Raw genomic sequence first — 25,685 nt, 5'->3', positions numbered from 1 at the left:
GATAAATCAGAAAGGCAAAAAAGCAGATTTTGACAGTTGCAAACTGGTCACTCCAAAGCAAGATTGTCCAGTGGATTATTAAGCAGATGGCTTTCAGCTTGGAGCTGAGGAAGCAGCGTGGCTGGCAGTTGGCATGGGTCCTGCAAGAATCCCTCTTTGATGCCAGGCGCCAGGTCTCAGAATGCCCGTGTCTGGTGTGAAGGCAGCCTCAAGGAGGGCCACTGCCCATGTCTCACCTTTGCCTCCAGAATTCTCCACGCTGGGACGTACGCCACCTCTGATCCGTCCTGACCCTGCCCGTATGTTCCAGATAGACGGTTTCCTCTGTTGACTTGGCTGCACTGGATGCCCTGATGGATGCCCGGCTCCCTAGCCTTCATGATAGCCCGGCTTTCTGCTTTGCCTTCACCCACCTGCCTCTTTAGTTGAACATGCAGGTGCTTCCTGCCTGCTCCTGGCAGCTAAGGCTCACACATGTCTAGCAGTATCAATTCTGGCCCCTACCTCTGTGTATAAACTAACAGCTAGGCATGCAAAGTTAGTTATGGGGGAGGACGGAGGCAAGACAAAGGGAGATGAGCTGAGTGATGGTGTGGGGAGGACCTCACATGCCTTGATGAGTTGAGCTGGAAGCTCTGGCTAAGGTCAGCCGGAAGCTGGTCCCCGAGACCAGTGGCACAGAACTCCATCCTTGGTCCTGTCCTATCTCTTGTTTTTCTCTCCCTTCTTGGATGAGAACAAGAAATACATCCTTATCCTATTTCCAGATGACACACATGAGGAGAGAGAGCTCATTCATCAGATGATCACACTGAGATCCAAACAGCTCTCAGAAGGAACCAGAAGGATGGCCGGGAGCCAAGAAAATAAGATTTAACGATGATGCGTTCTACACTTAAGTTTGAGCAAAAGTCCGTGAACATTTAGAGGAGGCCTTTAAGCTCAGTGAGTTCTGCTGGCAGCGGGAGGCAGCCCACAGCGGGGGTGGCGGCAAGCCATCTTTTTCCTTAAGGATGAGGAAAAGCTGTCTAATCTTGTGAAATGTCTGGCTGTGGGCTGAGCTTCCTTGTGAGGGCCATGAGTGCTCTGCCCAAGCCCCAGTGGCCAGCCATCCCTGATGGGAATCAGCTATAGGGGATTCTTGTCAAGAGGGAAGGGAAGGAAATGAACTCTGACCGACCATCTATGTGACCAACACTTTATCTACACTAACTCATTTAACCCTCATCGTGTCCCTTATTGGAGACATCCTATTTTATTGATTCTAAGTCACATGTTCCCCCCTCACGCCCCCCTCCCACCCTGCAATTTAACATCTCTTGAGATTGGGGTGTGGACTCTGGTGCCATTTTACAATCACTGTCAGCCAGGTGGCAGTCTCTTGGGTGGTGGGGAACCCCTCCGTTGACACCTTCTGGTAAGATGGAGAAAGCACCACAGACTCAGTTCAGGATAGGGTCTGCCATATAGAAGAGGCACCAAGGCTCTGGTGCAATAATGTGACCCTCCCTCCCTCCAACACGCACACAGCACTAACTTGCTGGTTCCACATACTGATTCCTAGACACGCTCCACCTGAATCACCCACGGGGCTTAAAAACAATTGTGCAGTCTCCAATAGATATTACGATTCTGTACGGGGAATCTGATAGGTTTAACTTTCCCAGAGGATTCTGATCCACATGCAACTTGGGAACCATTAGACTTAAAATTCGGGTGTTTCAGCACAGTGCTTTGACCCCAAAGGTGACTGAGCACCCAGGCCACAGGGCTGTTCTGAGAAGCCAGTGAGGCTGGCAGTGGGGGCCAGCCAGCGTCTGGGCCCCACTGCTCTTGTCCTGGCTGGAGAGGCCCCAGGCGTCCCCCACCTGGTGGCTGAGGGACAGGGCTTGCTGACCTCTGCTGGCTCTTCTCAGGGAAGGGAGACCTGATCGGCTGTGAGCTGCCCCGGCGTGAGCAGGTGGTCAAGGCCAACGCCGACGTGAAGGGGCTGACGTACTGCGTCCTACAGTGTCTGCAGCTGGCCGGGCTGCATGAGAGCCTGGCACTGTACCCCGAGTTTGCCCCCCGCTTCAGCCGGGGCCTCCGAGGGGAGCTCAGCTACAACCTGGGTGCTGGTGGAGGCCCCGCCGAGGTGAGGGCGCTCTGTCTGTGCGTGGGAGGGCTGGAGGCCTGGGGAGTTGGAGAGGGGGTCCGTGGGGGTGCTGTGTGAGCGCATGGCCTGGTGTAAGCACCCCATGCATGATGGGGGTGGCTCCACACTCTCCCGCCCCTTCACTCCCTCACACTGGCCCTTAGAGCCCAGCCCTGTCCTGCTCAGCCACCTCTCCCGCTCTCCCTGGCCCAGGAGAGTCTGACCAAGTCCACTGGTACCAGACGAGGAGGCTGTAAGGCTGCAGGGGAGGGGCTGTGCCCTCGGGTCAGGCCACCTCTGCAGAGCGCCCTGCCATGACCCAGGACCACTCTGAGGGACTTTTGAGTTTCTCTGCCTTATGCCACTAATTCCAAACCAGTGTTTAGTACCAGGTCCTCCTGGACAGTTCAGTGTGCCTCAGAGATCAAGTAGAGGGACAGCGTGTCCGTGCTTGGCTAGAATTTTGAGGGACAGTGAATGCCTCCAGGGCTGGTGGCTTTGTGATGGCAGCAGGAAAACAGCCCTTCCCCCTGCTGAGTCTCCTCCTCAGGAGGTAGGAGACACCCGCATCCTGTTTTAACAAAAACAGCTCCTGGCTTCTAGGACCGTGAGACCTGGCGGGGAGAAGTGAGTGGGACACTGTGGGTGCTATCCATGCTGACTCTCTGCCCCTGCTCTCCCCAGGCGGACACCAGCTCCCTGAGTGGCGACAACACCCTCATGTCCACCCTGGAGGAGAAGGAGACAGATGGGGAGCAGGGCCCCACAGCCTCCCCAGCCCCGGCTGATGAGCCCTCCAGCCCCCTGCTGTCCCCTGGCTGCACCTCCTCATCCTCGGCTGCCAAGCTGCTATCGCCGCGGCGAACTGTGCCCCGGCCCCGGCTGGGAGGCAGAGGGCGGGCAGGCAGGGCAGGGGCTTTGCAGGCTGAGGCCGGCCCCTCAACTCATCCCCGGAGCTTGGAGGGGCTGCGGCTGCCCCCCGTGCCATGGAATGTGCCCCCAGATCTGAGCCCCAGGTGAGCAAGCTCTGGGCCACTGAAGTCAGGCAGAGATAGTGACAGGGCTGGGTCCCCAGCCAGGCACACTGCTGCCCTAGAGGCCCATCCTTCCATGCTAACCCCTCCCAGCCTCCTCCAGGAAACCCCCCTTGACTAGCCCACCTCCTCCCTGCCCCCACTCCACCATTCAGGCCATGCAGTGCTCAGAACTCTTGCTGTTTCACATCGCTCAAGCTGGAAACTGCAAGCTCCTAGGGGAAAAGGGACCACGTGTTCCACCCTTCTCTTGGGACCCCAAGCCCCTGGCCTAGCTCCAGCTCTTGTAGCTTCTGTGAACAGTGGGGCATCTTGTCCTGTAAAACAGAATACTGCAGTGGGTGTTTGTTGACTGATTTGTTGTCCTGGCGCCTGCGTCCACAGGGTTGTAGATGGGATTGAGGACGGCTGTGGCTCCGACCAGCCCAAGTTCTCCTTCCGAGTGAGGCACTCTGGCCCGGAATGTAGCAGCAGCCCTTCTCCTGGACCAGGTACTGGGGCTTAGTCCGTGGGGAGGCTAGCAGAGCAGGCCCCTTGTCCCGGGGTTCTCTGAGAAACTGGCAGGGCACAGATTTTGGATACCTTCTTGCCCTCATCCACCTGCATGGTTTGGGTGGGGGAGTTTGGTGGGTAACACCAGTATGCTGGTGTTGGAAGGTAGCTGAAATGGAGCTTAGATCTCTGCTGCCAGCTTCCTATCTGTAAAAAGGTGGTTGTGCATGTTAAACGAGATGATGTTGCTAAAACCCTTAGAAGTGTCTGGCCCACTGCGGGAGATACAAGGCTGGGGAAGCAGAGTTGAAAATGGCCACCAGGCAGGCCCGGCAGCACTGAGTGTCCCCTAGCCTGGAAGACAGAACAAGAGACAGTCACGAAGGCAGCTTCCCGAGGGGGAAGCCCGAGTCAGTGTGCCCGAGGCCCCCTGGCGGTTTGCACTAGATTTAGCAACTTGGGCAAGGTTACAAATGGCTGCTCCTGGCGGCGGGCCTGGCCAGGCCAGTGTGGTCTGTACTCACTAGGCAGAGGCCTGGACCCCACGCTGTCTTCATTTACCAGCCCTGGCTGGTAACCCCTTCCTACTGTCCACAGAGAACGGCCTGCTTACTGTCCCCCTTGGGCCCAGCGAGGTGAGGAACACAGACACGCTGGACAAGCTTCGGCAGGCGGTGGGTGAGGGGCAAGGTGGGGTGTGCCTGCTGTTGGCAGGTCCCGACTCCACTCTGACCACGCCCACCCTCCCTGCAGGTGATGGAGCTGTCTGAGCAGGTGCTGCAGATGCGGGAGGGGCTGCAGTCCCTTCGCCAGGCTGTGCAGCTGGTCCTGGCACCCCACGGGGAGGGCCCCTGCCCTCGGGCGTCAGGAGAGGGGCCCTGCCCGGCCGGTGCCTCTGGGCTGCTGCAGCCCCTGTGTGTGGACACTGGGGTGTCCTCCTACTGCCTACAGCCCTCAGCTGGCTCTGTCTTGAGTGGGACCTGGCCCCACCCTCGTCCAGGGCCCCCTCCCCTCGTGGCTCCCTGGCCCTGGGGCCCCCCCGCATCTCAGAGCTCACCATGGCCTCGAGCCACTGCGTTTTGGACCTCCACCTCTGACTCAGAGCCCCCTGGCTCAGGAGAACCCTGCCCTGAGCCCAGCACCCCTGGCTCGCCGCCTCCTGAGGAAGGGGCTAGGACTGGGCCTCCGGAGCCCGCGACCCAGGCTGAGGCTGCTAGCACCGGAGAGCCCCCGCCAGCTTCGGGGGGCCATGCCTTGCCCTGGGAGCCCCATAGCCTGGAGATGGTGCTTATCGGCTGCCACGGCTCTGGTGCGGCCCAGTGGGCCCAGGAGGAAGGCACCGGGGTCTGACCGCAGCCTCAGAGCTCAGTGTTGCCAGACCTGCCTCCACCCGCTGCTCAGCCCAGGCTCAGGGTGGAGAAGGGGACAGCCACCCCCAGCCCCGGGACTCTGTGCTACCTGCGCACTCAGGGCAGGGGGCTAGACAGCAAATGGAAGGCCTGGCCCCGGACTCACAGGGTGGGTGGGAACTTCAGGGGCAGGCCCCAGCCCAGGAATCCCTGGGCTCCTACTCCTGGGGCCCTTGCTCCTCTCAGCCTGCTCCTCTGACCACCTTGTCGCCCTCTGCAGGCTGGGGGACAGTGGCCCGAGGCCCAGGAGGGGTTCTGCTATCCCCTGCATGTGCCCCTGCCTCACCTGTCACCATGTTTTTTATATTAAAAAGAGAATAAAGAAACTACTTTGGAACTCAGTGCTTTGTATTTACAAAAGAAAAATAATAAAAGAAAAGTCTGAAGCTATTAATAATCAGCTGAAGATAGGGAGCAAAGGTGGGAATCTGGGGGAAAGGGCAGGATCGTCTGCAGAGAGGAGGGGCTCTGGCACTAAGGAAGCTGAGGGTCCCAGCCTCAGGTGCTTCCCCAGGGCCAGCCCCACCCTCCCGCAGAGGCTCAGATCGAGGGGCCAGGAGCCGAGTCTCCCGCTGCCCACTCTGGTTTCTCCAGGAGCCTGAGTCCCCAGCTCCAGGGGCCGGGACGGCAGGGGACGCTGAGGCCAGAGAGCGCCCGTGGGTCCCACCGCCACTCCTCACTGTGGCGTGATCTTGGCAGCCTCGGCCCGAATGAGGGCAATGAGGTCCTGGTTGATAAGGAAGACAAATCGCAGGCTGGCAATCTGTGGGCAGGAGAGAAGGGTAGCTGAGGACGGAGGTGAGACTGGGGCTAGGGCCAAGCCTACACTCTGGCTCACCACACCCCATGGTTCACCCTGGCCTTTCCACCTCCCCCCAGCTCACCTCCACTACTGAGTTGTTGCTAAGGCGCCACTTGGAGCCACACAGCACAGGCCGTCCATCAATGTAGATGGGCCGCCGGCCCTCATTGGCAATGAAGAAATCACCATTGTTTTTCAGCTTGATGACACCTATGGGAAAAGAAAGGAAAGGGCTATGACGGGATGAGGGAAGCTAGAAAAGGGTCTGAAACCCATTGTACCTTCTGCTTCCTGGGGACACTACAAGGCACCCAGCACCCCCAAGTTAGGGATCTTAAAATGCCAGCTCCTCAGCCCGTCTGTCCCCAAGGTTCCCACAGAGGCCAAGGCCCGGGGCTGGAGGAACCTTCTCACGCGGCTTCCTGCAGATACCTTGCTTCCGGGAGATCTTCCAGGCTGGACCCTCCAGGGACAGGTCCACATCAATCTGGTTGTCCTTGGTTGCTCTGCCGAGGGTGATCTGGGAAAATGGGGCAGGTGAGGGCTGGGACCTGAGGAATGGGAGGGGTCCACACAGGCCAGGGAAAGATGAGAAATCAGGACCAGACATAGAAAGGGCTGTGAGGGGAAGATCAACAGAGCAGGGGCACCTCACAAGGGGCTGTGGGGATGGGGATGGGGATGAGGACAGGGAGGGCCGGGCCGGCCTCACCTCTCTAGAGCGCATCAGGTACCGCACCATGCGGCCCCGCAGCACTGCCAGGGTCTGGTTGTCGAAGTCTGGGGAGCTCATGCCTGGGGGAGAGCAGCTTGTGTCAGGGAAGAGCCCCAGCGTGGAAGGTGGGGAACCAGGCCAGGATCCACTGAGGGAGAGGAGCTACAGGTCTGGGAGAGGAGGGTGAGCCCAGCCCAGCAACCAGGGTGCTCGAGGTGTGGTGAAGGGAGTGGGAGTGCGAGCTTGCTGGCCCCTGGGCTCCTCACCTGTGATGCTATCTACTAGCACCTGCCACTTATGCAGTTCCTGCTCCAGCTGCCGAATCTCCCGTTTCTGGCGCCGGTCAGCCACGGTCAGCTCTGGGGTGAGGTGGGGTGTAAGGTCTGAGGTCATCGGCACCTTGTACTATTCCTTTCTGTTCCAGCAGGAGCTCCCACCCCCTCAACGTTCCCACCAGGGCACACTCACCATGTTCCAGGACTTCATCTCGCATGTCCCTGGGGGAAGAGAAGAGAAGGATGAATCAAGCTCCAATTCAAGCTTACCTGCCATCACTATTAGGTACTATTTGGCTCACTAGGGTCCCGCAGCCCAGCGGCCCTGTAGGCTGCTCCTCTGGTCCCAGCTAAGCCTCCTTCCCTGGGGTGGGGGGTCACGTACAAAGGGTGGAGGCTGGGGTAAGGAGGGCTCAGCAGGAAGACCAGGCACCAACAGCTGCAAATGGGACTCCAGGCCCTGCAGTGAGAGGCAGGGCTGGGCAGTGTGGGAGCTGCCTGGGGAGTCCTTGGGAGACACATGGCTCTCTGTGCCCTGCTTGTGACCCCAGCCACTCACTTGAGCTTACTGTCATCAATCAAGTCCTCTGCGTCGGAAAAGTTCAGCACTTGGTCCCCCTTGGGCAGCGGCTGCACTGAACGAAGGACGGAGGGAGGGTCAGTGCCAGTGCTCCCACTCACCCCCGCGACGCTGAGCAGACAACGGAACTAACAGGATAAACTGTAGAGAGAGCCCTGTGGGGACGGCCTCGTGCTGAAATCCACAGCAGTGACCCTGACACAGGTAACGGAATGCATGCAGATCAGACCGCGCGCTACTCTGACACAGAGCATCCCAGGGTTAGCTGGGGCAGAGGCGGCTCTAGAAAGTGCAGGGAACGAAAGCTGACCTTTGTGTGTTCTCTCAGTGTGCAAAGAGTTCCCGCTTACAAAACTTGCTCTATGCAGGGAAGGCACTACTACGAGCTGCACGTTACAGATGAGCAAACAGAGGAGGGCGGGTTCAGCTCTGTGACTCTAGTTCAGGACAGAATCGGGAATCAAGGCTGCTTTCCTGATTCCAAGTCTAAACTGCTCCCTCTACTACATCACATGCTCCCAAACATTTCCTGCCACAAGGAGCTGAGAGGCACAGGACAGTCAAGTCTCATTCAGGAGGTGCCAGAAGGGAGCCTTAAAGCCAGTGTTTTCAAACTGTGGGTCAATACACGTTAATGGGCCATTAAATGCCTTTTTTTTCCAAAAAAAAAAAAAAAAAGAAATGGAATATAATCAGATGTAGTCAGATACAGACTACACCCACCAGATAATAGGATAAATACTGACTTTTTAATGAAAAAGTTTTATGAAAGTTTTTCAGTTCTTTGTGGTCAAAATGTAGAAACGGCTAGGGTCCCCAAATCTGAGAACTCCTGCTTCACGGTCAGTGGTTCCTAGGATTGCAGGGTCTGCTCAGCAAGAGTTCTACTAGCTAGTGAAACCGCTGGCTTAGGAGCCTGACAACCCCTGAGGTGTCGTCACTGCCGGGGAAGCAACGGGGAGGGGGGCTGCAGAGGAGCCACAAATGCTCCATCACTACTGCCTCCCCCCCCGCCGCCGTCACCTTAGTCCAGACTTGGCGGGAGATGGGGCTGGGACAGTCACCCCACCACAGCTGCCTGAATCCTACCAACCTAACATCCAGCTGACTTGAAAAGTGAGCAGTGTATGCTCCCTGTTGCTAGAGACTCCAAGCACCAAATAGCCAAGAAATCAGATACCCACACAACATGACTCTTGCAAAGTTATACCTTTACGTTAGCAAATTTACACAGATAACTTTCAAAAGAGTGACAAAGGAGCTAGCTGTAGCAGCAAAAATCAACTTTATCCAGTGTCTGCTCTCTCTGTGGGACGTCAGTGACAGCTGAGCCTGGGCGAGCAGCAGAGATCTGGAAGCTGCAGGAATAAAGGAGGCACACTGCACACTAAATTCAGAGATCCTCAGGAAGAGAAGATGGGGCCTCCCCGACAAGATTTCCTAAAATCCTCTGCTGCTGCTAAGTCACTTCAGTCGTGTTCGACGCTGTGCGACCCCATAGATGGCAGCCCACCAGGCTCCCCCGTCCGTGGGATTCTCCAGGCAAGAACACTGGAGTGGGTTGCCATTTCCCTCTCCAATGCATGAAAGTGAAAAGTGAAAGTGAAGTCGCTCAGTCGTGTCTGACTCTTCGCGATCCCATGGACTGCAGCCCACCAGGCTCCTCCACCCATGAGATTTTCCAGGCAAGAATCCTGGAGTGGATTGCCATTGCCCTCTCCAAAATTCTCTGCTAGGAATCTTTTATTATCCAGAAGCTACAAAACCTAGGAGTAAGGTGAAGGGCAGAACCGCGGCTTGACTTTCAGATCAGTGTGAACCACTACACGGCAGCCAACATGCAATAGTACTTAAGAAGCGAGAGTAAAGTGTGCTCGGACTATGCAGGTCTGACCCTGAATCTTAAATCTGACTGAGGAGTTTCTTCCCATCTAATCGGACCACTTTCCTAATACTCATTAGGAGAGAGAACGTCTTGTTGGTAAGGGAAGAGAGGAATTGGAGAGCATTCTGACCCCTGGGAAAGAGGAAGACAGGTGACCTGGGTGTGAAGCCCCCGCAGGGATTTCTGAGTGGCCTGAAGGCAGCCCCACAGCCTGGTGGGAGGAAAGTGGAGAGAGGGAAAGGACAGAAAGGCTTAGAGAAAATGGTCTTTATCTCCAGGGAGGGAAACGGGGGAGGGTGAGCACTGAAAAACTTTTGCATTTTACTAAAGTTTGAAAGTTACTTATAAAGAAAATAGTAACGTGTTATTTATGTAATTGTCAAACATGTCAAAAAAGCAGGCTAATCGAGAAGCAGAAGACCCTGCTGTTCAGTCTTTCTGCTCAGGATTCTAGGCAATTCTGGCTACCTTTACCATCAAGACCATTCCAGCCATACTCCCTCCCTCTGGAAGGAAGTGGTTTTTGCTGCAAAAAGAGGTGAACAGGACCCTGGGAACCACTGAGGATTTGTTACAAGGCACTTAAGAGCAGCTGCATCCAGCCCCCTCCACACTCATACATACGCACCCCCACTCTGCCAGATCCTGGGCCCAGTTACCTGTCTGGTCCTCCAACAGGTAATACTGCTTCATGAGCTGCCAGTGGGCCTGCAGAGCCTTGGCAGTACGGGCCAGGTAGAAGGCATCAGGGTGTCTGTGCAGCAGGTCCTGGAAGGTCTCCAAGGTGGGCTGGCTGGTCTGCAGGGCAGGGAGTATGCTCTGGGCATCAGGGTTTCCTTGTCCTGCCCCTGCCTCACCATCTGTGCCCCCTACCCCAGTCCCCATCAGGAGATGGAAAAAGTGACAGCTCCTGCCTGCCAGGAGCCAGGCTTGGCTCTCCCAGAGGACCCCATCCAGAGGCCCCGCCGGTGTACATGTGTCTGCAGGGTAAATCCCCAGGCAGTACAGCCTCCCTGCAGTCAGTTTTCCAGGTGACTGGTTCCTGCCCTACCCTCTAGCCTTAGTAGCCCTCAGCCTTACCGATCCCACTTTGCTCAGCAGCTGTTCCTCAGCCTTGCTAAAAAGCGCCTTGCTCTGGATGGCTGCAATGGCCTCTGGGTGCAGCTGTCTCATGGCCTGGCAGGCCAGCCTGGGAAGAAGGGAGACAGAGAGCAGGGCAGGGTTGAAGACAGGGTGTCAAGCAATCTGGGGTTCCTACTTCTCCAAAGCCTGCAGGCCTTTGCAATCCACAACTCAAAGATCCAAGCCCTCAACAGAAGGGACCGAGGGTGATGAGCAAGGCACTGGTGGCCTCGTGGGTTTGTCAAAAACATGAACAGGCAATTCAGAAAACTCAGGCTCCTGTGCTCAACCCTGTGAAGAGACTCAAGGGCACAGCTGCCTAGAGGCCAGTCCTGAGGGCGATCCTAAGACCAGTTGCTGCTCCCGCCCCAAGACCTTCGCCCTTACTTGACTAAAGCGGCCACCCACTAGACACCAAACCACACCCTGCCCATTTCCTGGTGTATCAGGGCTGTGGCTATAGCTTAAGTGGCACCAGTGTCTGTGGAGTAGAAGATGGATGTTAAGCATTATTCTGATAACATCAAATGAGGTGCCCGAGGAGGAAGTGTGTGTGCTGTGTGCGTGCACAGGTGTATCTGGAACTCAGACTGCTAAAACTGGAAGGGACCCTGGTGTTCTTCTGTTCCAACTACTACTTATGAAGGAAGAAACTGTGGGAGGTCAGTGTGGGAAAGCTGGAAGGTGACCGCCCTAAACCACCACGCATAAGGCAGTAGGACAGGGCTCCCAGAACTCATTCTGGTGTTTTCTCTAGTGCTGCTTCCTCGGCTTCTAGGCCCTTGTTCTCAGCATCCAGCCTGGACTAGCAAGGTTGATATCAGGAAGAAGGTTCCCCCCAAAGCCTGGGAGGTCTTGGTATCATCTCAGAGAATACCAGGCCCCAGGGAGCCCTGCCTCCCAGCCCCTCTTGTAAAATTCTTTCTGTTCAAGAACCAAATCCTGGTGTCCCCAGTACCGTGCCGCCACTGGGGCCAGCTCACTCACTTGGAGATGACAGGATCGTAGAGCAGAGCGTACCAGCGCTCCTGGACTTCCCGCAGGGTGAAGCGGCAGCTGAACTTCACACCCAGGTGGACAGATGTCAGGTCATTGGTCTGCAAGACCCCAGAGCAGTTTGTTCTAGCCTTCAAACTGGGAAATACCCTCCCGAGCCACCTCCAGACACTGCCAGGCTACCTGGGGGCTGAGAACTGGAAGTGGTGAGGAAGAGGGAATAAGACCCCTGTGGCAGGAAGCACTACCTGTAACACAGCATTGATGAGCAGGAGGTCGTCCGCAGGCTTCCAGCGGCCCAGGTCCTTGGTCACCTGCAGCGGCTGTTTGCTCTTCTTCACACGCTTGGTGAGTCCAGGGGCTGAGGCAGGGCTGGGCGGCACAGGTGTGCTAGGGGTCTTGGACACCTGGGCAAAGGGCAGGAGCAGAGTGAGCTCAGAGTTGGCACCAGGGCAGCCTGGGCTTTAGACCCAGAGCTTTGTACAGCCCCACCCAACAAGAAGCCACAGGCAGGGAGCTCAGCTTTCTAATACCAGCCCCTCCCCATTCCCGCCCCCATCAAAGTATTTCTACATAGTCCTAGACCATATGGGGTCTTCTTTTACTGATGGTGCCCCCAACCCTGGAGTGGAGGGTGGGTGGGGAGGATACCAGGGAAACACTCTTGCTGGTACAGTGTCTGGGGCCAGAGCAATGCCACCTGGGGGTTATTTTTACACCCAGCAATGCTGGGAACAGGCTGTCTGCTCCCAGAATAGATGCACGCTCTGTGCCTCCCACACAGAATGTGATACAGGATGCGCTGACAGGGCGGTGGGGGGCGGGGGCAGGAAGAAAGGGGGAATAGTGAGATGGGCTCCCAGGAGGGAGGCATCTGAGGTTGGGGCTGGGGCAGCTTGATCCTCTCACAGGCCTCCTTTGCAGGGCTCCTGCCAGCTGGCGAAGGTTGTGGGGAAACACGAAATCTGGCACTGGCCCCCATCCCCTGTTACTCCCCATTCTCCCAATCCTCACCTTCTTCTTCTCACTGGAGGAAGGTTCGCTCCCTGAACAGCGCCCTGGTTCCACCCCACTGGCCCCCTTCGCCCGGGTAGAGGACTTAGCCAGGCTGCTCTCCACCAGCTCATCATCGAACTTCTTCCTCTTGATGAACCTGTGAAGAGTCCTTAGTGAGCTCTCCATGCCCCACCCCCAGTACCCACTCACCCACACCCAGCCTCCAAAGGAGAGCAGGTTCCCAGCAGTCAGAGTGCTCACTGCTCTGGCTCAGTGGTCGAGGCGTGGAACCTCTATGCGCCAACCCTCTGAGATGACAGGGAACCACACTACAAAGACCTCACATCAAAGACCTAAGATCTCCCTCCCTTGCTCAGTCTCAAGGAGAGGGACTTAGTAAGGTCAGGAAAAGCACAAGTTTCTGCCAGCGCAGGCCCCAGAGGGGTTCGGGGGTAAAGGCATGCCGCAGTCTCCGTTTCTGGCCCTTCAAACCCTTATTACCTAGAGGAGCTTCTCCGTTTAGGGATGGTCCCCAAGGCCTGAGAGGAGGCCCGCTTCTGCCCTGCCAGTGACTCCTCATCCTCTGAGCGGCTGGCAGTGCCCGATGCCATCAGGGATGAATCTAGCAGCCCCTGAGAATCTAGAAAAAAGAGAAGTGGTGAAGTCAGAGCTCCTAATTGCCAAGCAGAGCCTTGAGCCTCTGCAGAAGGGACCCCTCCTCAGCCCCCCTTTCCCAGCCAGCCCTCGGTCCCTCCCCTGCCTCCTTCACATTTGAGGTTTTAAGGTGGGAGTTCCTTGGCCATCCAGTCCCATCTGGGCCCAGACCTTCCACGCTGGGCAGTTCTCCCGGTGCCACGTGTCATGTCGTGCAGCACATGGTGCTCAGGTCAGACTGGTGATGCCGACACACCGGGCTCTGGGCATAACTGCTCCCTCTGCCATCAAAATGCAGCCATGCCAAAGAGCAGCAGCTCAACAGAAAGTCAGTCAATTGTGGCCTCTGCCGAGAGGTACGTGGGTGGTGCTGGCCCAGGGGGAGGTGGCAATGCCCAGCCAGGACCGAAAGACACACGTGCCAGGCACGGGGTGGAATCAGCAGATGCTTGGCGCCTGAGCGTTTGGGGAGCTGGCCCGGCCTCATACTACCTTTGTCCATCCTCTTACAGTCCCAAAGCCACTGGTTCCAAACCACAGGGCTAGAAGGAAGGGTCCCACAGGCTCATCCAAGGATTCTGACCAGGTGAGCTTAGAGGCCGAGAGGAGATTCTGCAAAGGAGAAATGAGGCTCCCTGAGGCTCAGATTTCCATCTGGCCAACCTCACCTCCTTATACTGGAACTGGTCCTCAGCATCCCATAAGCTAGCGAAAACACCAGAAGAGACACAATATATTCTGCCAATATGACCCTAATAAACCAGTGGCCCTTTGAAGGTCACCAACATCTCTGAGACAGTGATAAAAGCTAGGAACCCTAGAAAAATGTACACATTTTAGGAAGTTCACAAACCCCTCTAATTCTACTAACAGCCCCTAGATGAAGGGCCTTGACTCCAAACTAGCAAGAAACAAAGGATTCTTTTGCTTCGTCAGCTGCCCACTCGGCTCTCCTCCCAGTCCAAAGCACGGGAAAGGAAAAGGAGATGGGACTCCAACCAGTTTACCTTTTTTTTTTTTTTTTTCATTTGAAGCGTTGGCTGAAGATTTAGAGGGTGTTACTTCGTGGAAGTTAAAAAACGCGGCTTGGTCACTGAGCAAACATCAACCGCCGTCTGGGGGACCCTCGCCTAAGACCGGAGAACTCAGGTTCTGGGGACTCTCCGGTCCCGCCCCTCCTGATCAGGGACGCTTCTGACCAGGAAGCGCTCCAGCCCTACCCGCAGGTGCGCTCGTCAAACCGCTCCATCGGATACAGATGGGAATTTAGCCACTTGGGTGGGGAAAGGGTGAAGAGCCCGATGCCGCCGTTACACTGAGGCAGGGTCTGCGCCCCCTTCCTTTTCTGGCCCTCCGCCCTTCGTTCTCCCCGCCAAATGCACACCCAAAGTAGGGAATTTGTCCGGGTCTGTTTCAGGGGCTCGGGACAGAAGTGTTAAAGTCAATCCTGCAACTCAAAAGCAAGGCACCGAATGAACCCTGATGTTCTCGGAGCCTTGATTCAAGCCCCAGGGGCCGGTGGCGGGGTAAGGTAGTCAACTCCCAGGCTAATTCTCACCCCACCTTTGGCAAGCTACCTTTGCGCATGCGTAACTTATCGGACCAGATTCTGGCCCGGTCCGGCCCACGCATGCGCAGATTTTCGGGGCGCTACCGGGGCGGGGCCCCAAACCTGGGGGGATCGTACCCGGCAGCACTCTGGGAAACCCCATTTCACCCCCAACTCTCCTCAGAACCCTCAAAGGCGAACCGCGAAGTCTCACCATTCCTAGGCTGCCAGTTCCAACACTTTCTCCGCGGCGACGGCAGCAGCCGCAGGGCCAAGGCCGGCTTCCGTGAGGTCCGTCTACTTCCGGGTCTGCGAACTAAGGGTTGAGCAATCCCTTCCGGTTCGCCCCGACTACGTAAGTAAAGGGGCGTGGCCATGGTAGCGAAGCTACTACCATTTTGTTATCAGCCGAAATTAAAGTCTTTGCTAATTGAAACACCTTGTTGGGAGACATCAGGTATTATAGGCCCCAAGTTGGAGGAAGTGATTAAAGGGAAAGGCGAGACTTGGAGCGAGATAGCCTGAGCGGCTAGGTGAGGCAACCTTGGGAGGGGGTGGGCCGGAGGGTGGGGCCGCGCAGCTACTAGATTTCGGCTTCCGAATCTTGCCGCCTTGCTAGAGATCTAGGACTCTGAGAGTTTCCCAGGACCACTTGCAGACTGTTTGATTCCACCAGTGGTTTTAGAGAAACTACTCTGTGGCAGGCCTGTGCTAGGCACAATATGGGGAGACGATGTTGAGGAGCTCTCTCCAGCCGGAGAGATGTGGCGTATGGAAGAGGCCGGGAGGTTGATGTCTAACGAAAGGATGGAGAGTTGTGGACCGCGGCTCTAGAAAGCAGAGGCCAAAGAGAGAGAGAGTAGAGGCCCTGGGAGAAGGAGTGCCCTTCTAGTCAGCCCCACCACGCCCGGATTGCTGGAGGGAGCTGTTGGCCCTGGGAGGTAAGACGACCCGCGGAAGCACCTTCAGAGGAGAAGCCCTGAAGATGGGAGGACAAGCCTACAGGAAAAGTTGGGCGTTTGAGGGTGTGAGAGCTGCCTTGAGAAACCAAAAATACTGTCCTCTAAAAGACAGTTTCTATTTGTTTCATGCTTCCTTGGAGGGACACAGAAGTGTAATAGCTCTAAAGAAACATAATGCAGTTCTGAATAAGAAAAGTACAATTTCAAAGCTGTCTAGCAGCTAGGTGGGACCCCTCAGTGGAGGTGTCAAGTACTCCTCACATGAACATTGCCAGGCGATTCAAGTGTTAGATGGGAGGTTGGGCCCTCCGGCCCCGAGTGTTTGATAGCCTTCATACACTCTCAGGGGACAAGAGTCCCCTGTTCATTTGTGCTCTTGCTTAATGAGCATTAATCTACTGTATTTCCCCTGAAAGATTGTATTTTCTGATACAAAATGTGATGGACTATACTAAATACAGCATAGTAGCTATAACAGGTGAGAGTTATCACAAAGGTCTCTAAGGAGATGAGGGTTGAATTGAGATTTGACATTTGATAAGGGTTCAGTTGGGCAAAGAGCTGGGGTAAGATGGCCTAGTCAGCGGGGACAGCATAGCTCCAAAGCAGAAAAGAATTTGGAGAGACTGAGGAACAGGATGGAGATTAGTGTGGCTGGAGCAGGATGATCAAGAAAGAGAAGGAGGAGATGAAAACAGAGAGCTCATCAGGGCAGATCATTTTAGGCCTTGTGGTTCATGGTATGAATTTTGGCCTTTATTCTTAAAAAAAAAAAAACAAACTATATTTATTTACTTTTGGCTGTACCACACGGCATGGAGGATCTTAGTTCCCTGACCAGGGATCAAACTTGTGCCCCTTCAGTGTCAGCATGGAGTCTTAACCACTGGACCACTAAGGAGTCCCCTTGGCCTGTATTTTTATTGCATTAGAAAGTCCTTAAAAGATGCAAAAGCATCCATTCTGTGATATGATTTAGTTTTATAAATGATCTGTTTGCCTGCTTGTGGAGAACCGATTGTAGGGAAGTAAGAGGAAACAGAGAGAACAGAGTAGAGGCTACTGTATCGATCCAAATAAGAGGTAAACTCAGGTGGTTTAGCTGGGTTGTGGGGGCAGTGAAAATGGACAGACATAGTAACTTTGATGTGTATTTTGGAGGTAGAACCACAGGGGCTTGCTGATGGATTGGATTTGGGATATGAGGGAAAAGGAAAAATCAAGGATAAGATCTAGATTTTTGGCCTGAGTAACTGCATGGATACTAGACAACCCCTCCCACCCTGTCTTTAGAATATATCCAGAATCTGGTCATATCTCACCAGCTTCTCCACTATTTCCTGACCCAAATCCCCTGGATTCATTGTCTCCCACTTGGACTATGGCAAGAGTTCCCTAACTAGTCTCCCAGCTTTCATCTTTACCACCTCTCCTCCAGTTTCTTTATAGCAGCTAGAGTATTCCCATCAAAATGGAAATCCATGCATGTCAAGCCTCTGCTCAAAATTCTCCATCATCCTTGGAATAAAAGCTTATGGTCTAGCCATAAGCTTAAGTGTTGGGGATTCCAACATATAAGGTAAGGTAGAGGAGGAACCCATTCCCATCCATTTTAGTTCACAATTATTAAGATGTCCATGTTCAATCTTGCCATCTCCTACTTGACCATGTCCAATTTACTTGATACATGGAACTAACATTCCAGGTTCCTATGCAACAGCTTCAGACTTTACGTTCACCACCAGACACATAGGCAACTGAGCATCGTTTCTGCTTTGGCCCATCTGCTTCATTCTTCTTGGAGCTGCTCGTAATTGCCTTCTGCTCTTCCCCAGTAGCATATTGGACACCTTCTGACCTGGGCGGGAGGGGGTGCTCATCTTCCAGTGTCATATCTTTTTGCTTTTGCATACTGTTCTGGTTCTTCTGGCAAGAATACTGGCGTGGGTTGCCATTTCCTTCTCCAGTGGACCACATTTTGTCAGAACTCTTCACTATGACTCGTCTGTCTTAGATAGTCCTGCACAGCATATCTCATAGCTTCATTGAGTTATACAAGCCCCTTTGCTATGACAAGGCTGTGATCCATGAAGGGGCCTCAGATATGCAGATAATACCACTCTAATGGCAGAAAGTGAAGAGTAACTAAAGCGCCCTTTGATGAGGGTCAAAGAGGAGAGTGAAAAAGCTGGCTTGAAACTCAATATTCAAAAAACTAATAAGATCATGGCATCTGGTCCCATCACTTTATGGCAACTAGAAGGGGAAAAAGTGGAAGCAGTGACAAATTTTATTTTCTTGGGCTCCAGAATCACTGTGGATGGTGACTGCAGCCATGATTTTAAAAGATGCTTGCCCCTTGGAAGGAAAGCTATGACAAACCTAGACAGTGTTATTAAAAAGCAGAGACATCCCTTTGCTAGCAAGGGTCTATATAGACAAAGCTATGGTTCTTTCAGTAGTAATGTACGCATGTGAGAGTTGGACCATGAAGAAGGCTGAGCACCGAAGAATTGATGCTTTCAAATTGTGGTGCTAGAGAAGACTTGAGACTCCCATGGACAGCAAGGAGATCAAACCAGTCAATTCTAGAGGAAATCAACCCTGAATATTCATTGGAAGGACTGATGCTGAGGCTGAAGCTCCAATACTTTGGCCACTTGATGCAAAGGGCCGACTCACTGGAATAGACCCTGATTCTGGGAAAGATTGAAGACAAAAGGAGAAGAGGGCAGCAGAAGTTAAGATGGTTTGATAGTATCACCCACTGAATGGATGTGAATTTGAGTAAACTCCATGAGATAGTGAAGGACAGGGAAGCCTGCCATGCTGTAGTTTATTGGGTCAAAAAGAGTGGAACACAACTGAGCGACTGAACAAGAGAAGGAGCCAGCAAAGGAACAAAAAGAAGAGTGTGCGTAAAGAAAAGTTAGCAGTAGCGCCAGTTATCCAGCCTCCAGTTAGCTGTCCCTGGCTCCAGAGTAATCGTTCACAGTACAGCACCCTCCCCAGGACAGATGTGGCCCGGCCATGGAGGCAACGATCATGGTTTCTCCTGAAACTTTGCTCAGGGCCCCAGGTTCCTTCATCTGAGGGATTAGGACATGGTGGTTAAAATACAGGTTCTGGGCTTCCCTGGTGGTCCACTGGTTAAGCATCCATCTTACAATGCGGGTTCGATCCCTGGTCTGGGAAGATCCCATAATGCTGCAGGGCAGCTAAGCCCGTGCAGCACAACTGCTGAGCCTGCACTCCAGAGCCTGCAGGCTGCAACTGTTAAAGCCTCTGTGCTCTAGAGCCTGTGCTCACACCATGAGAAGCCACTGCAATGAGAAGCCTGCGCAGTGTAACGAAGAGTAGCTCCTGCTCACTGCAACTAGAGAAAGCCTGTGCGCAGCAACAAAGACCTATCACAGCCAAAAAATAAACAAATAAATCCTAAAAAAATTTTTTTCAAACAGAAGAGGCTCTGTCCAATTTTGTTTCATTTTATTTTTTTGGCTGTTTGGCATATGGGATCTTAGTTCCCTGACCAGAGATCAAACCTGTGCCCCCCCTCACCCCCACAGTGGAAGCTCAGAGCCTTAACCATTGGACCACCAGGGAATTCCCAGGCTCTGCCTTGTTTTAAACCTTAGTTATTTCACCTACCAGCTTGTGACCTTGAGAAATTATATTTCTTTGCCTCAGTTTCATCATATTGGGAAATAATAGTATCCACTTCATAGGATGGTTCTGAGGAATAAATCACTCTGCCTAAACAAGTAGGTCATATATAGCAAATGCTTATAAAATGTTAGCTGTTGGTACTGATCTTAGGGCTTGGGTCCTAGTGTCTCCTGCCAAGTGGTCAGTCTTGGACCCAATGTCTGATAATATTCCCCTCCATTAGAGCAGGACCAGTTTTTCTTTCACCTGAGACTGCTACTTTCTGGACACTCAGGACACAGGATTGCACTGCTCTTGGCTCAAATACACCTTCTTAGAAAGTCAGGTTTAATAAAGCTTTGACCAGTACAAAGATGGCTTTGGACTCATACTGCATTTTTTAAAAATTAATTTTTATTTATTTACTTTTGGCTGCACTGGGTCTTTGTTGCTACACTGGTTTTCCTCTAGTTGCAGCGAATAGGGGCTACTCTCTAGTTGCGTGTGCAGGCTTCTCATTGTGGTAGCTTTTCTTGTGGAGCACGGGCTCTACAGCATGTGGGCTTCAGTCGTGGCCAAGGGCCCAGCAGTTTGGTTCCTGGGCTCTAGAGCACAGGCTCAATAGTTGGGGCGTGGTCGTAGTTGCTCTGTGGCATGTAGGATCTTCCCATGTTAGGGATGAAACCTGAACCTGTGTTTGCTGCAGTGTCAGGCAAATTCTTTATCACTGAGCCCCCAGGGAAGCCCCTCATAAAGCATTTTAAGTCAACATATACTCTACTTGATATCTGTATACTTTTTTTTTTTTTTTCCTTTCTGTAAGGGAGAAGAAACCATCTGCAAAGAAAGTCTCATACACAGGCTGAATTTCAATAAAATATCAATTCCCAGAATCACAGGCAAACTTTATGAAACATCTGACTTGTTCCATCTCGGTCTGAAAACTAGAATCCCACTTAATGAGGAAACCTAAATTCTTCCCATTAAAGTTAGGTATTCCATGAGGATAGCCCCTATGGCTATTTTTATTTAACACTGCCTTGGAAATACTAGCCTACTTAATTTCAGAAGAGAAGGGAATGAGATATAAAAACTAGGGAAGAGGTGAAATTACCATTATTAATTTATGATTTAATAGCCTGGCTGGAAAATCAGAGGATATCAACTGAAAAACTAATACAAATAAGACATTTTAGCAAAGTGGGTACAAATTATACACAAAAAGTCAATGAACAATAGCCAATTAGAAAGTGTATGGGAATAAAAATATCATTTACAATAGCAAGGAAAAAGTAATGTAACCTAGAGTAATCTTAACAGTGTGCTAGATCTAGGTGCCCCAAACTGAAATTACTATCAAAGAACACAAAAAAAGAGAGAAGAATAAATGGAAAGGCATACTCTATTTTTGGGTAGAAAGACTCACTATCGTAAAGATGTCAGCTCTCCATAAGTTAATCTATAAATTTAACACAATCTAATAAAAATACCAACAGACTACATAATCTGAATATAACATTCATATGGAAATTTTTGCATTAAAAAATAACAGCATTCTGAAAAAGAAAGTTAATCAAAGAGGAATAGCTCTATTGGATATTAAACCAATAAGAGCTAAAATAGTGAAATCCAGAGGACACTAGCACAAGCATAGGCAACTTGATCAAGAGAACAAAGAGTCCAGAAATAGGCACAAGACATTTAAAATGTTAACATGTAATAAAGGTGGCATTGCCTATCAGTAGGGGAAAGATGGATTATATGGTAAGTGGCATTGAGACAATTGTGTAGCTGCCTGAAAAAAAAAAAACAAAAACTAGTAGCTCTATTCCTCACACTAAAATAAATCTATATGAATCAATTGTGTTTAAATAAATGTAAAATAGTAAAATTATAAATTTATATGTCACAGCAGAGAAAATAGAATAGCACAAAATTTCCCAAAGCATAAAAAAGACAATTCTATCAACATAAAAATCTATAATTTGTGCAGAGCGAAAAACACCATAAACTGAGACAAATGGCAAACTGAGGGAAATGTCTGCAGCTCATATCATAGACAAAAGAACTAATTTGCTTAGTATATACAAAATCCTTTCAAATCAATATGAGAAAGAACAAAAATACAAGAACAAAATAGGATGGTTAACATGAAAGATAAATGGCTCTTAGACATATGAAAAGATGCTCAACTTCACACAAGAAAATTGAAACTACATTTCAGTATCATTTTTCACCTATAGATAGGCAAAAATTCAAATGTTTGACAATATGCCCTTGGCATGGTTATGGAGAAAGAGGCCCTCTAATGTGTTACTAGTAGAACTGTAAATTGTCAGTACTTGCCAAAATTACAAATGAATATAATTTCTGACCCAATATACTTGCATGTGGGCTTCCAGGGGGCACTAGCTGTCAAGAACTCGCCTGCTATCGTAGGAGATGTAAGCGACTCGGGTTCAATCCCTGAGTCGGGAAGATCCCCTGGAGGAGGCACGGCAACCCACTCGAGTATTCTTGCCTGGAGAATCCCATGGACACAGAGCCTGGCAGGCTAGGTACAGTCCATGGGGTCGCAAAGAGTTGGACACTAATGAAGTGACTTAGCACGTATTCAGATGAATTGAGTTGGATGGAGGTGCCAGTGGGCAACCAGTTGAGATCCTCGGTTGAGTGTTTGGGCATACAGCTTTAGGACTCAGAGGAGAATCATCTGTGAATTGTCAACATAGAGCTGATGTTTGAAGCCATAAGGGAGGATGAAGTCATCCTGGGATGTCCTGAGGCATGAGGAGAGGAGTCTGGGCATTGGAGCAACGCCTGGCCTACAGACAGAAGATCATGAACTCCCACAAGAGCCCGGGGAATGTGGGGAATAGGAGGGAAGCCAAGTGTCATGTGACAGATACAAGGGAAGATTTTGGTAGCATTTCAGTGGTCCATGTCTCTCACTTGGTTAAAATATCCTTAAGGACATAAACTAGGTCTTATTTTTATCTTTCTCCCTGTCTGCTCCGCCCCTACCTTCAGTCAATGCAAGACTTTGCACATATTGAGATGTCTGTGAACAAATATGGGCACAAATAAGTAAATGCAATCAAAGCTGGGCCTTTACTTCATTACTAGTCCTCTAACTGGTCTCCTTGCGTCCATTCTCTAACTTCTCCGTGTTGTCACACCTGCCTCTACAGCACGGGTCTAGTAACATCACTCCTTTCCTTGAAAATCATCCATGGCTCTCCACTGCCGGCTGAGGAAAATCATCAGCTTGGCCTTCAAGCTCATCCAAACCTTATCTCAGCCCAGCTTTGCTCCTGTAATATCTGGCTTGTTACTGATGAACTACAGCCATATCGACCACTTTCTGGTGCGTAAACACGCTCTATGTTTATCATATTCTGATCCCTTGTATTCCCCTGGAGTCCTCCACCCTAGTTCTAGACATCCTTCAGCTTTCTATTGAAATCCCACGTAGCCCTGAGGGCCTTTCCAGACTCTCTGCAGAGAACATCCTTTTCTTTTGTTCTCCATTTGACTTTGCATCTGTACTGTGTGTGTGTTTGTTACGTAGCTGCTGCTGCTGCTTCTGCTAAGTCCCTTCAGTCGTGTCGGACTCTGTGTGACCCCATATTTACGTAGCTAGATCCCCACTATTTACTACTCTCTCTCCACAGTGGAGTGTGAAAAGAGATTGTGTCTCAGTGTCATCGTTACACATCCAGCCTTAGCACAGTGCATTAAGTAATCGCTAAATGAGTGATGAGTGGATGGTAAGTCCTTGGGAGGACAAGGACCTAGTTCTATGTATTTTTATTACTCTGGTGCTTTGCATATAGCTTGTATCCTATTTTTGCAGTAAGCTCCTTAGAAGTTTGTTTAATTGACTTTTATACCCTTACAGCCTGGTACAGTGCATAACATCACAGTGGGTGCAATAAATGTTTAGGGACTCAATAATTACTCATTTAATTTGCTCTCAGTAGCCTCCAGAGGCAATAGCTTTGGCAAACAATGTTTGGCATGTGCTTCCTGCCAGCTCTGACAGGCTGCTTTAGTAGGTCATTGACAAGTTATGTCATGTAGTATGGTTAACAGACCGAATTAGGACTGTCATGGTGGTTAAGCATTTAACACAAAGAGATGTGGCTCTCCAGGCAGAAATGCAGCCTGGAAGAGGCCTCAGCGGCAAGAGCAAGGCAGCTCAATTACGGAAGGGTGGGATCACTTATTCCTTAGGGAAAAAATCTGACTTGGTTTCTACTATGTGCACAGCATTCTGTACTGGGGGCAGCTACAGTTACGAACGCAACAGGGCATCTGCTCTTAAAGAGTTTAAGATCTGGTGGGGTTGAGGACACCAACAGTCCCAAAACAGGGGCTTCCCTGGTGGTCCAGTGGCTAAGACTCTGCCTTCCCAATGTAGGGGGCCCCAGGTTCAGTTCCTGGCCAGGGAACTAGATCCCACATGCTGCAACTAAAGATCATGCATGCCACAACTAAGCCAAATAAATAAATACTAAAAAAACATGTTCTATAACAAAGACAAAACTGACCAATGCTGGAAGACATGCATCAGCAAAGATGGAGAGAAATTCCAGGAGAAGGGGGCACCTTACAGAGGATCAGAAGAGGCATCTTGGTAGGGGAAGTAGCATTTGAGTTCCTTTACTAAACTTTCCTGAATAGAAAGGGAATCGTCAGCTTCCCCCTCCCCGCCTGCAGCCTGTTCCCATCCCTGTGGCCAGGGTGATGCTCTGGAAGGGTGGACCCAATTATGTCACGTCTCTGCTTGGAATTCTGCAGTGGTTCCCATTTTATTCAGAGTAAAAATGGCTCCTATTCTTTCAGACTGAAAAACAAAGCGTCCTTACAGTAGCCTACAAGGCCTTAAGTGACCTGTCCTCCAGTCATTCTCCAGCACTTTCCACGCTACTCTCCTCCCACTGACTTACCTAGCACCAGTCACACGGGAGACCCGGCCATTCCTCTAGATGCCAGGCATGCTCCCACTTCAGGCTGTTCCCTTTGCCTGTGCACCCTTCCTCACAGCTTGCTTCTTCATCTCCAAGTCTTTACACAAACGTCAACTCAGTGAGGCCTGACACGCCCTATTTTAAATGGTAATCTCAGGAATGCCCTAGAGGTCGAGTGAAACTTTCACGGCCTACTCCTCTGCTGAAATTTGTGTTTCTTCATCATCTCAATGGAGAAGGAAATGGCAACCCACTCCAGTGTTCTTGCCTGGAGAATCCCAGGGTCGGAGGAGCCTGGTGGGCTGCCGTCTATGGGGTTGCACAGAGTCGGACACGACTGAAGCGACTTAGCGGCAGTAGCAGCATAGCATCTTTTACCATCTGACATACTGTGTATTTTACTAATTTTTTTTGTTTATTTTTGCCCAATAAAAGTTCTGGGAAATCACTTTAAAAAAACAAACTCTTTTCTTCAGCACTATATCCCAATGCTTTCAACAGTGCCTCCTATTAGGTACCCAATAGATATTTGTTGAATGAATGAGGATGTGATACATATTTAAGGAAATCTTCAGGAAGGGCCTCCTGGCAGAGTTCCTAAAAAATAGTTGCCTGAAGTATCATTTACAAGGACAGATCTCTGAACTGCAAAGCTGAGGACGCTGCTGGGGGTGAGTGAATCAAGTGCCCTAGGCTGAAGCCACCAGGAATGGATCCAGATGTCCAAAGGATGGATCTGGAATCCCTTGTCTCTCTCCCTATATTGATCATATTTGCTCTCCTTACTCAGCCAAGCACCTTCTCAGATGAACTCCACCCAGCTTTGGCCGTGTCCCTCCTTCAGCCGTTCCCACTCAGTTCGGCCCTCTCCCTATCCGGGACAGCCAAGGCCCTTAAACAAGCACTCTGCTGCCTCCTTGTGGCTCCTGTAGTAAAGGAACTTCTGGAAAGTAAGAGGACAGAGGTTTACACAGGGACTCTTAGAATGGAGGGTGTGGGAGAAGAAACCTGAATCTTCTTGACCCCCATAGCAAGCCTGAAATACTGGCAGCTGCTCTCGTCCCCACAGACATTACTGCCAATAGCAATGACCATACCCTCAGCAGAGCCCTGACAGGTATACCAGCTGGCCTTTGGCTTTGGTTGTTCCAGGTTGGGTCACCTTTGTAGAAAGAATTTGATGCAATAGTCAGATCCCAGGGCCTTCTTTGAGAGGCATTCAGACCAGTTGACTAGTGTATCAATCTTCTCTCCTTCTCTGCCTCCTCCCAACTCACAGCCAATAAGGAGTCTTTAAGGATCACCAGCCAGCTCAGGGCCAGGTGTGTATAGAGAGAAGGGGGCTGGGCACTATGGAGAAGTGGGGCCCATGCCCTGGAGGACGCTGCTCAGCTGAGACACTGCTAGTTCCAGACCATTACTGTTTCTGCAGGTAACTGAAACCCACCTAAGCTAATAT

The 25,685-nt window shown here is 51.5% G+C and overlaps 2 protein-coding genes and 1 long non-coding RNA gene across 6 annotated transcripts in view; 2 read left to right on the top strand and 1 right to left on the bottom strand.

Moving 5' to 3' along the window:
- Positions 1 to 5,406, top strand: part of KCNH3 (potassium voltage-gated channel subfamily H member 3) — a 19,366-nt gene extending 13,960 nt beyond the window's left edge. Inside the window, exons 11-15 of one of the 2 annotated variants that reach the window (XM_027967371.3) lie at positions 1,917 to 2,134; positions 2,819 to 3,150; positions 3,553 to 3,659; positions 4,258 to 4,334; positions 4,414 to 5,406. In XM_027967371.3, the coding sequence (XP_027823172.1) occupies positions 1,917 to 2,134; positions 2,819 to 3,150; positions 3,553 to 3,659; positions 4,258 to 4,334; positions 4,414 to 5,010 (1,331 nt within the window). In that variant the 3' untranslated portion in view covers positions 5,011 to 5,406. Of the gene's footprint in view, positions 1 to 1,916; positions 2,135 to 2,818; positions 3,151 to 3,552; positions 3,660 to 4,224; positions 4,335 to 4,413 lie in introns of both variants that reach the window. The other variant, XM_027967370.3, reaches the window with a different exon arrangement.
- Positions 5,400 to 16,570, bottom strand: MCRS1 (microspherule protein 1). 3 transcript variants are annotated; one of them, XM_012174334.4, is made up of 14 exons: positions 14,858 to 16,570; positions 12,942 to 13,080; positions 12,459 to 12,597; positions 11,693 to 11,851; positions 11,436 to 11,545; positions 10,407 to 10,515; positions 9,986 to 10,124; positions 7,421 to 7,496; positions 7,055 to 7,083; positions 6,853 to 6,945; positions 6,584 to 6,666; positions 6,304 to 6,391; positions 5,954 to 6,081; positions 5,400 to 5,832 (listed from the first exon to the last, which is right to left on the bottom strand). In XM_012174334.4, exons 1-14 carry the CDS (start codon positions 15,018 to 15,020, stop codon positions 5,746 to 5,748), a joined length of 1,542 nt encoding a protein of 513 aa, XP_012029724.1. In that variant the 5' UTR covers positions 15,021 to 16,570; the 3' UTR covers positions 5,400 to 5,745. The 3 variants fall into 3 exon arrangements, with proteins under 3 accessions (XP_012029724.1, XP_027823173.1, XP_060268645.1); XM_027967372.3 differs by lacking the exon at positions 14,858 to 16,570 and adding an exon at positions 13,587 to 13,706; XM_060412662.1 differs by lacking the exon at positions 14,858 to 16,570 and adding an exon at positions 13,266 to 13,435.
- The window catches only part of LOC132659438 (uncharacterized), a 27,943-nt gene continuing 17,258 nt past the window's right edge, over positions 15,001 to 25,685 (top strand). The window contains exons 1-2 of the long non-coding RNA XR_009599913.1: positions 15,001 to 22,620; positions 25,506 to 25,658. This is a non-coding gene — a long non-coding RNA (uncharacterized LOC132659438). The remainder of the gene's footprint in view (positions 22,621 to 25,505; positions 25,659 to 25,685) is intronic.

Source organism: Ovis aries, chromosome 3, assembly GCF_016772045.2.
Source record: "Ovis aries strain OAR_USU_Benz2616 breed Rambouillet chromosome 3, ARS-UI_Ramb_v3.0, whole genome shotgun sequence".
In the NCBI taxonomy this organism is placed as follows: Eukaryota; Metazoa; Chordata; class Mammalia; order Artiodactyla; family Bovidae; genus Ovis; species Ovis aries.
The sequence above is the reverse complement of the archived record's forward strand: the minus strand, read 5'-3'. Positions and strand labels throughout refer to the sequence as shown.

What these genes read in the sequence shown, in the direction of transcription:
- MCRS1 (XM_012174334.4), bottom strand. Translation starts at nt 15,020, where the DNA reads ATGGCCACGCCCCTTTACTTACGTAGTCGGGGCGAACCGGAAGGGATT. An exon ending in AGATGAAGTCCTGGAACATG is followed by an intron (nt 6,946 to 7,054) that starts GTGAGTGTGCCC and finishes ACCTCACCCCAG; the next exon opens with AGCTGACCGTGGCTGACCGG. An exon ending in GAAGATCTCCCGGAAGCAAG is followed by an intron (nt 6,082 to 6,303) that starts GTATCTGCAGGA and finishes CTTTTCCCATAG; the next exon opens with GTGTCATCAAGCTGAAAAAC.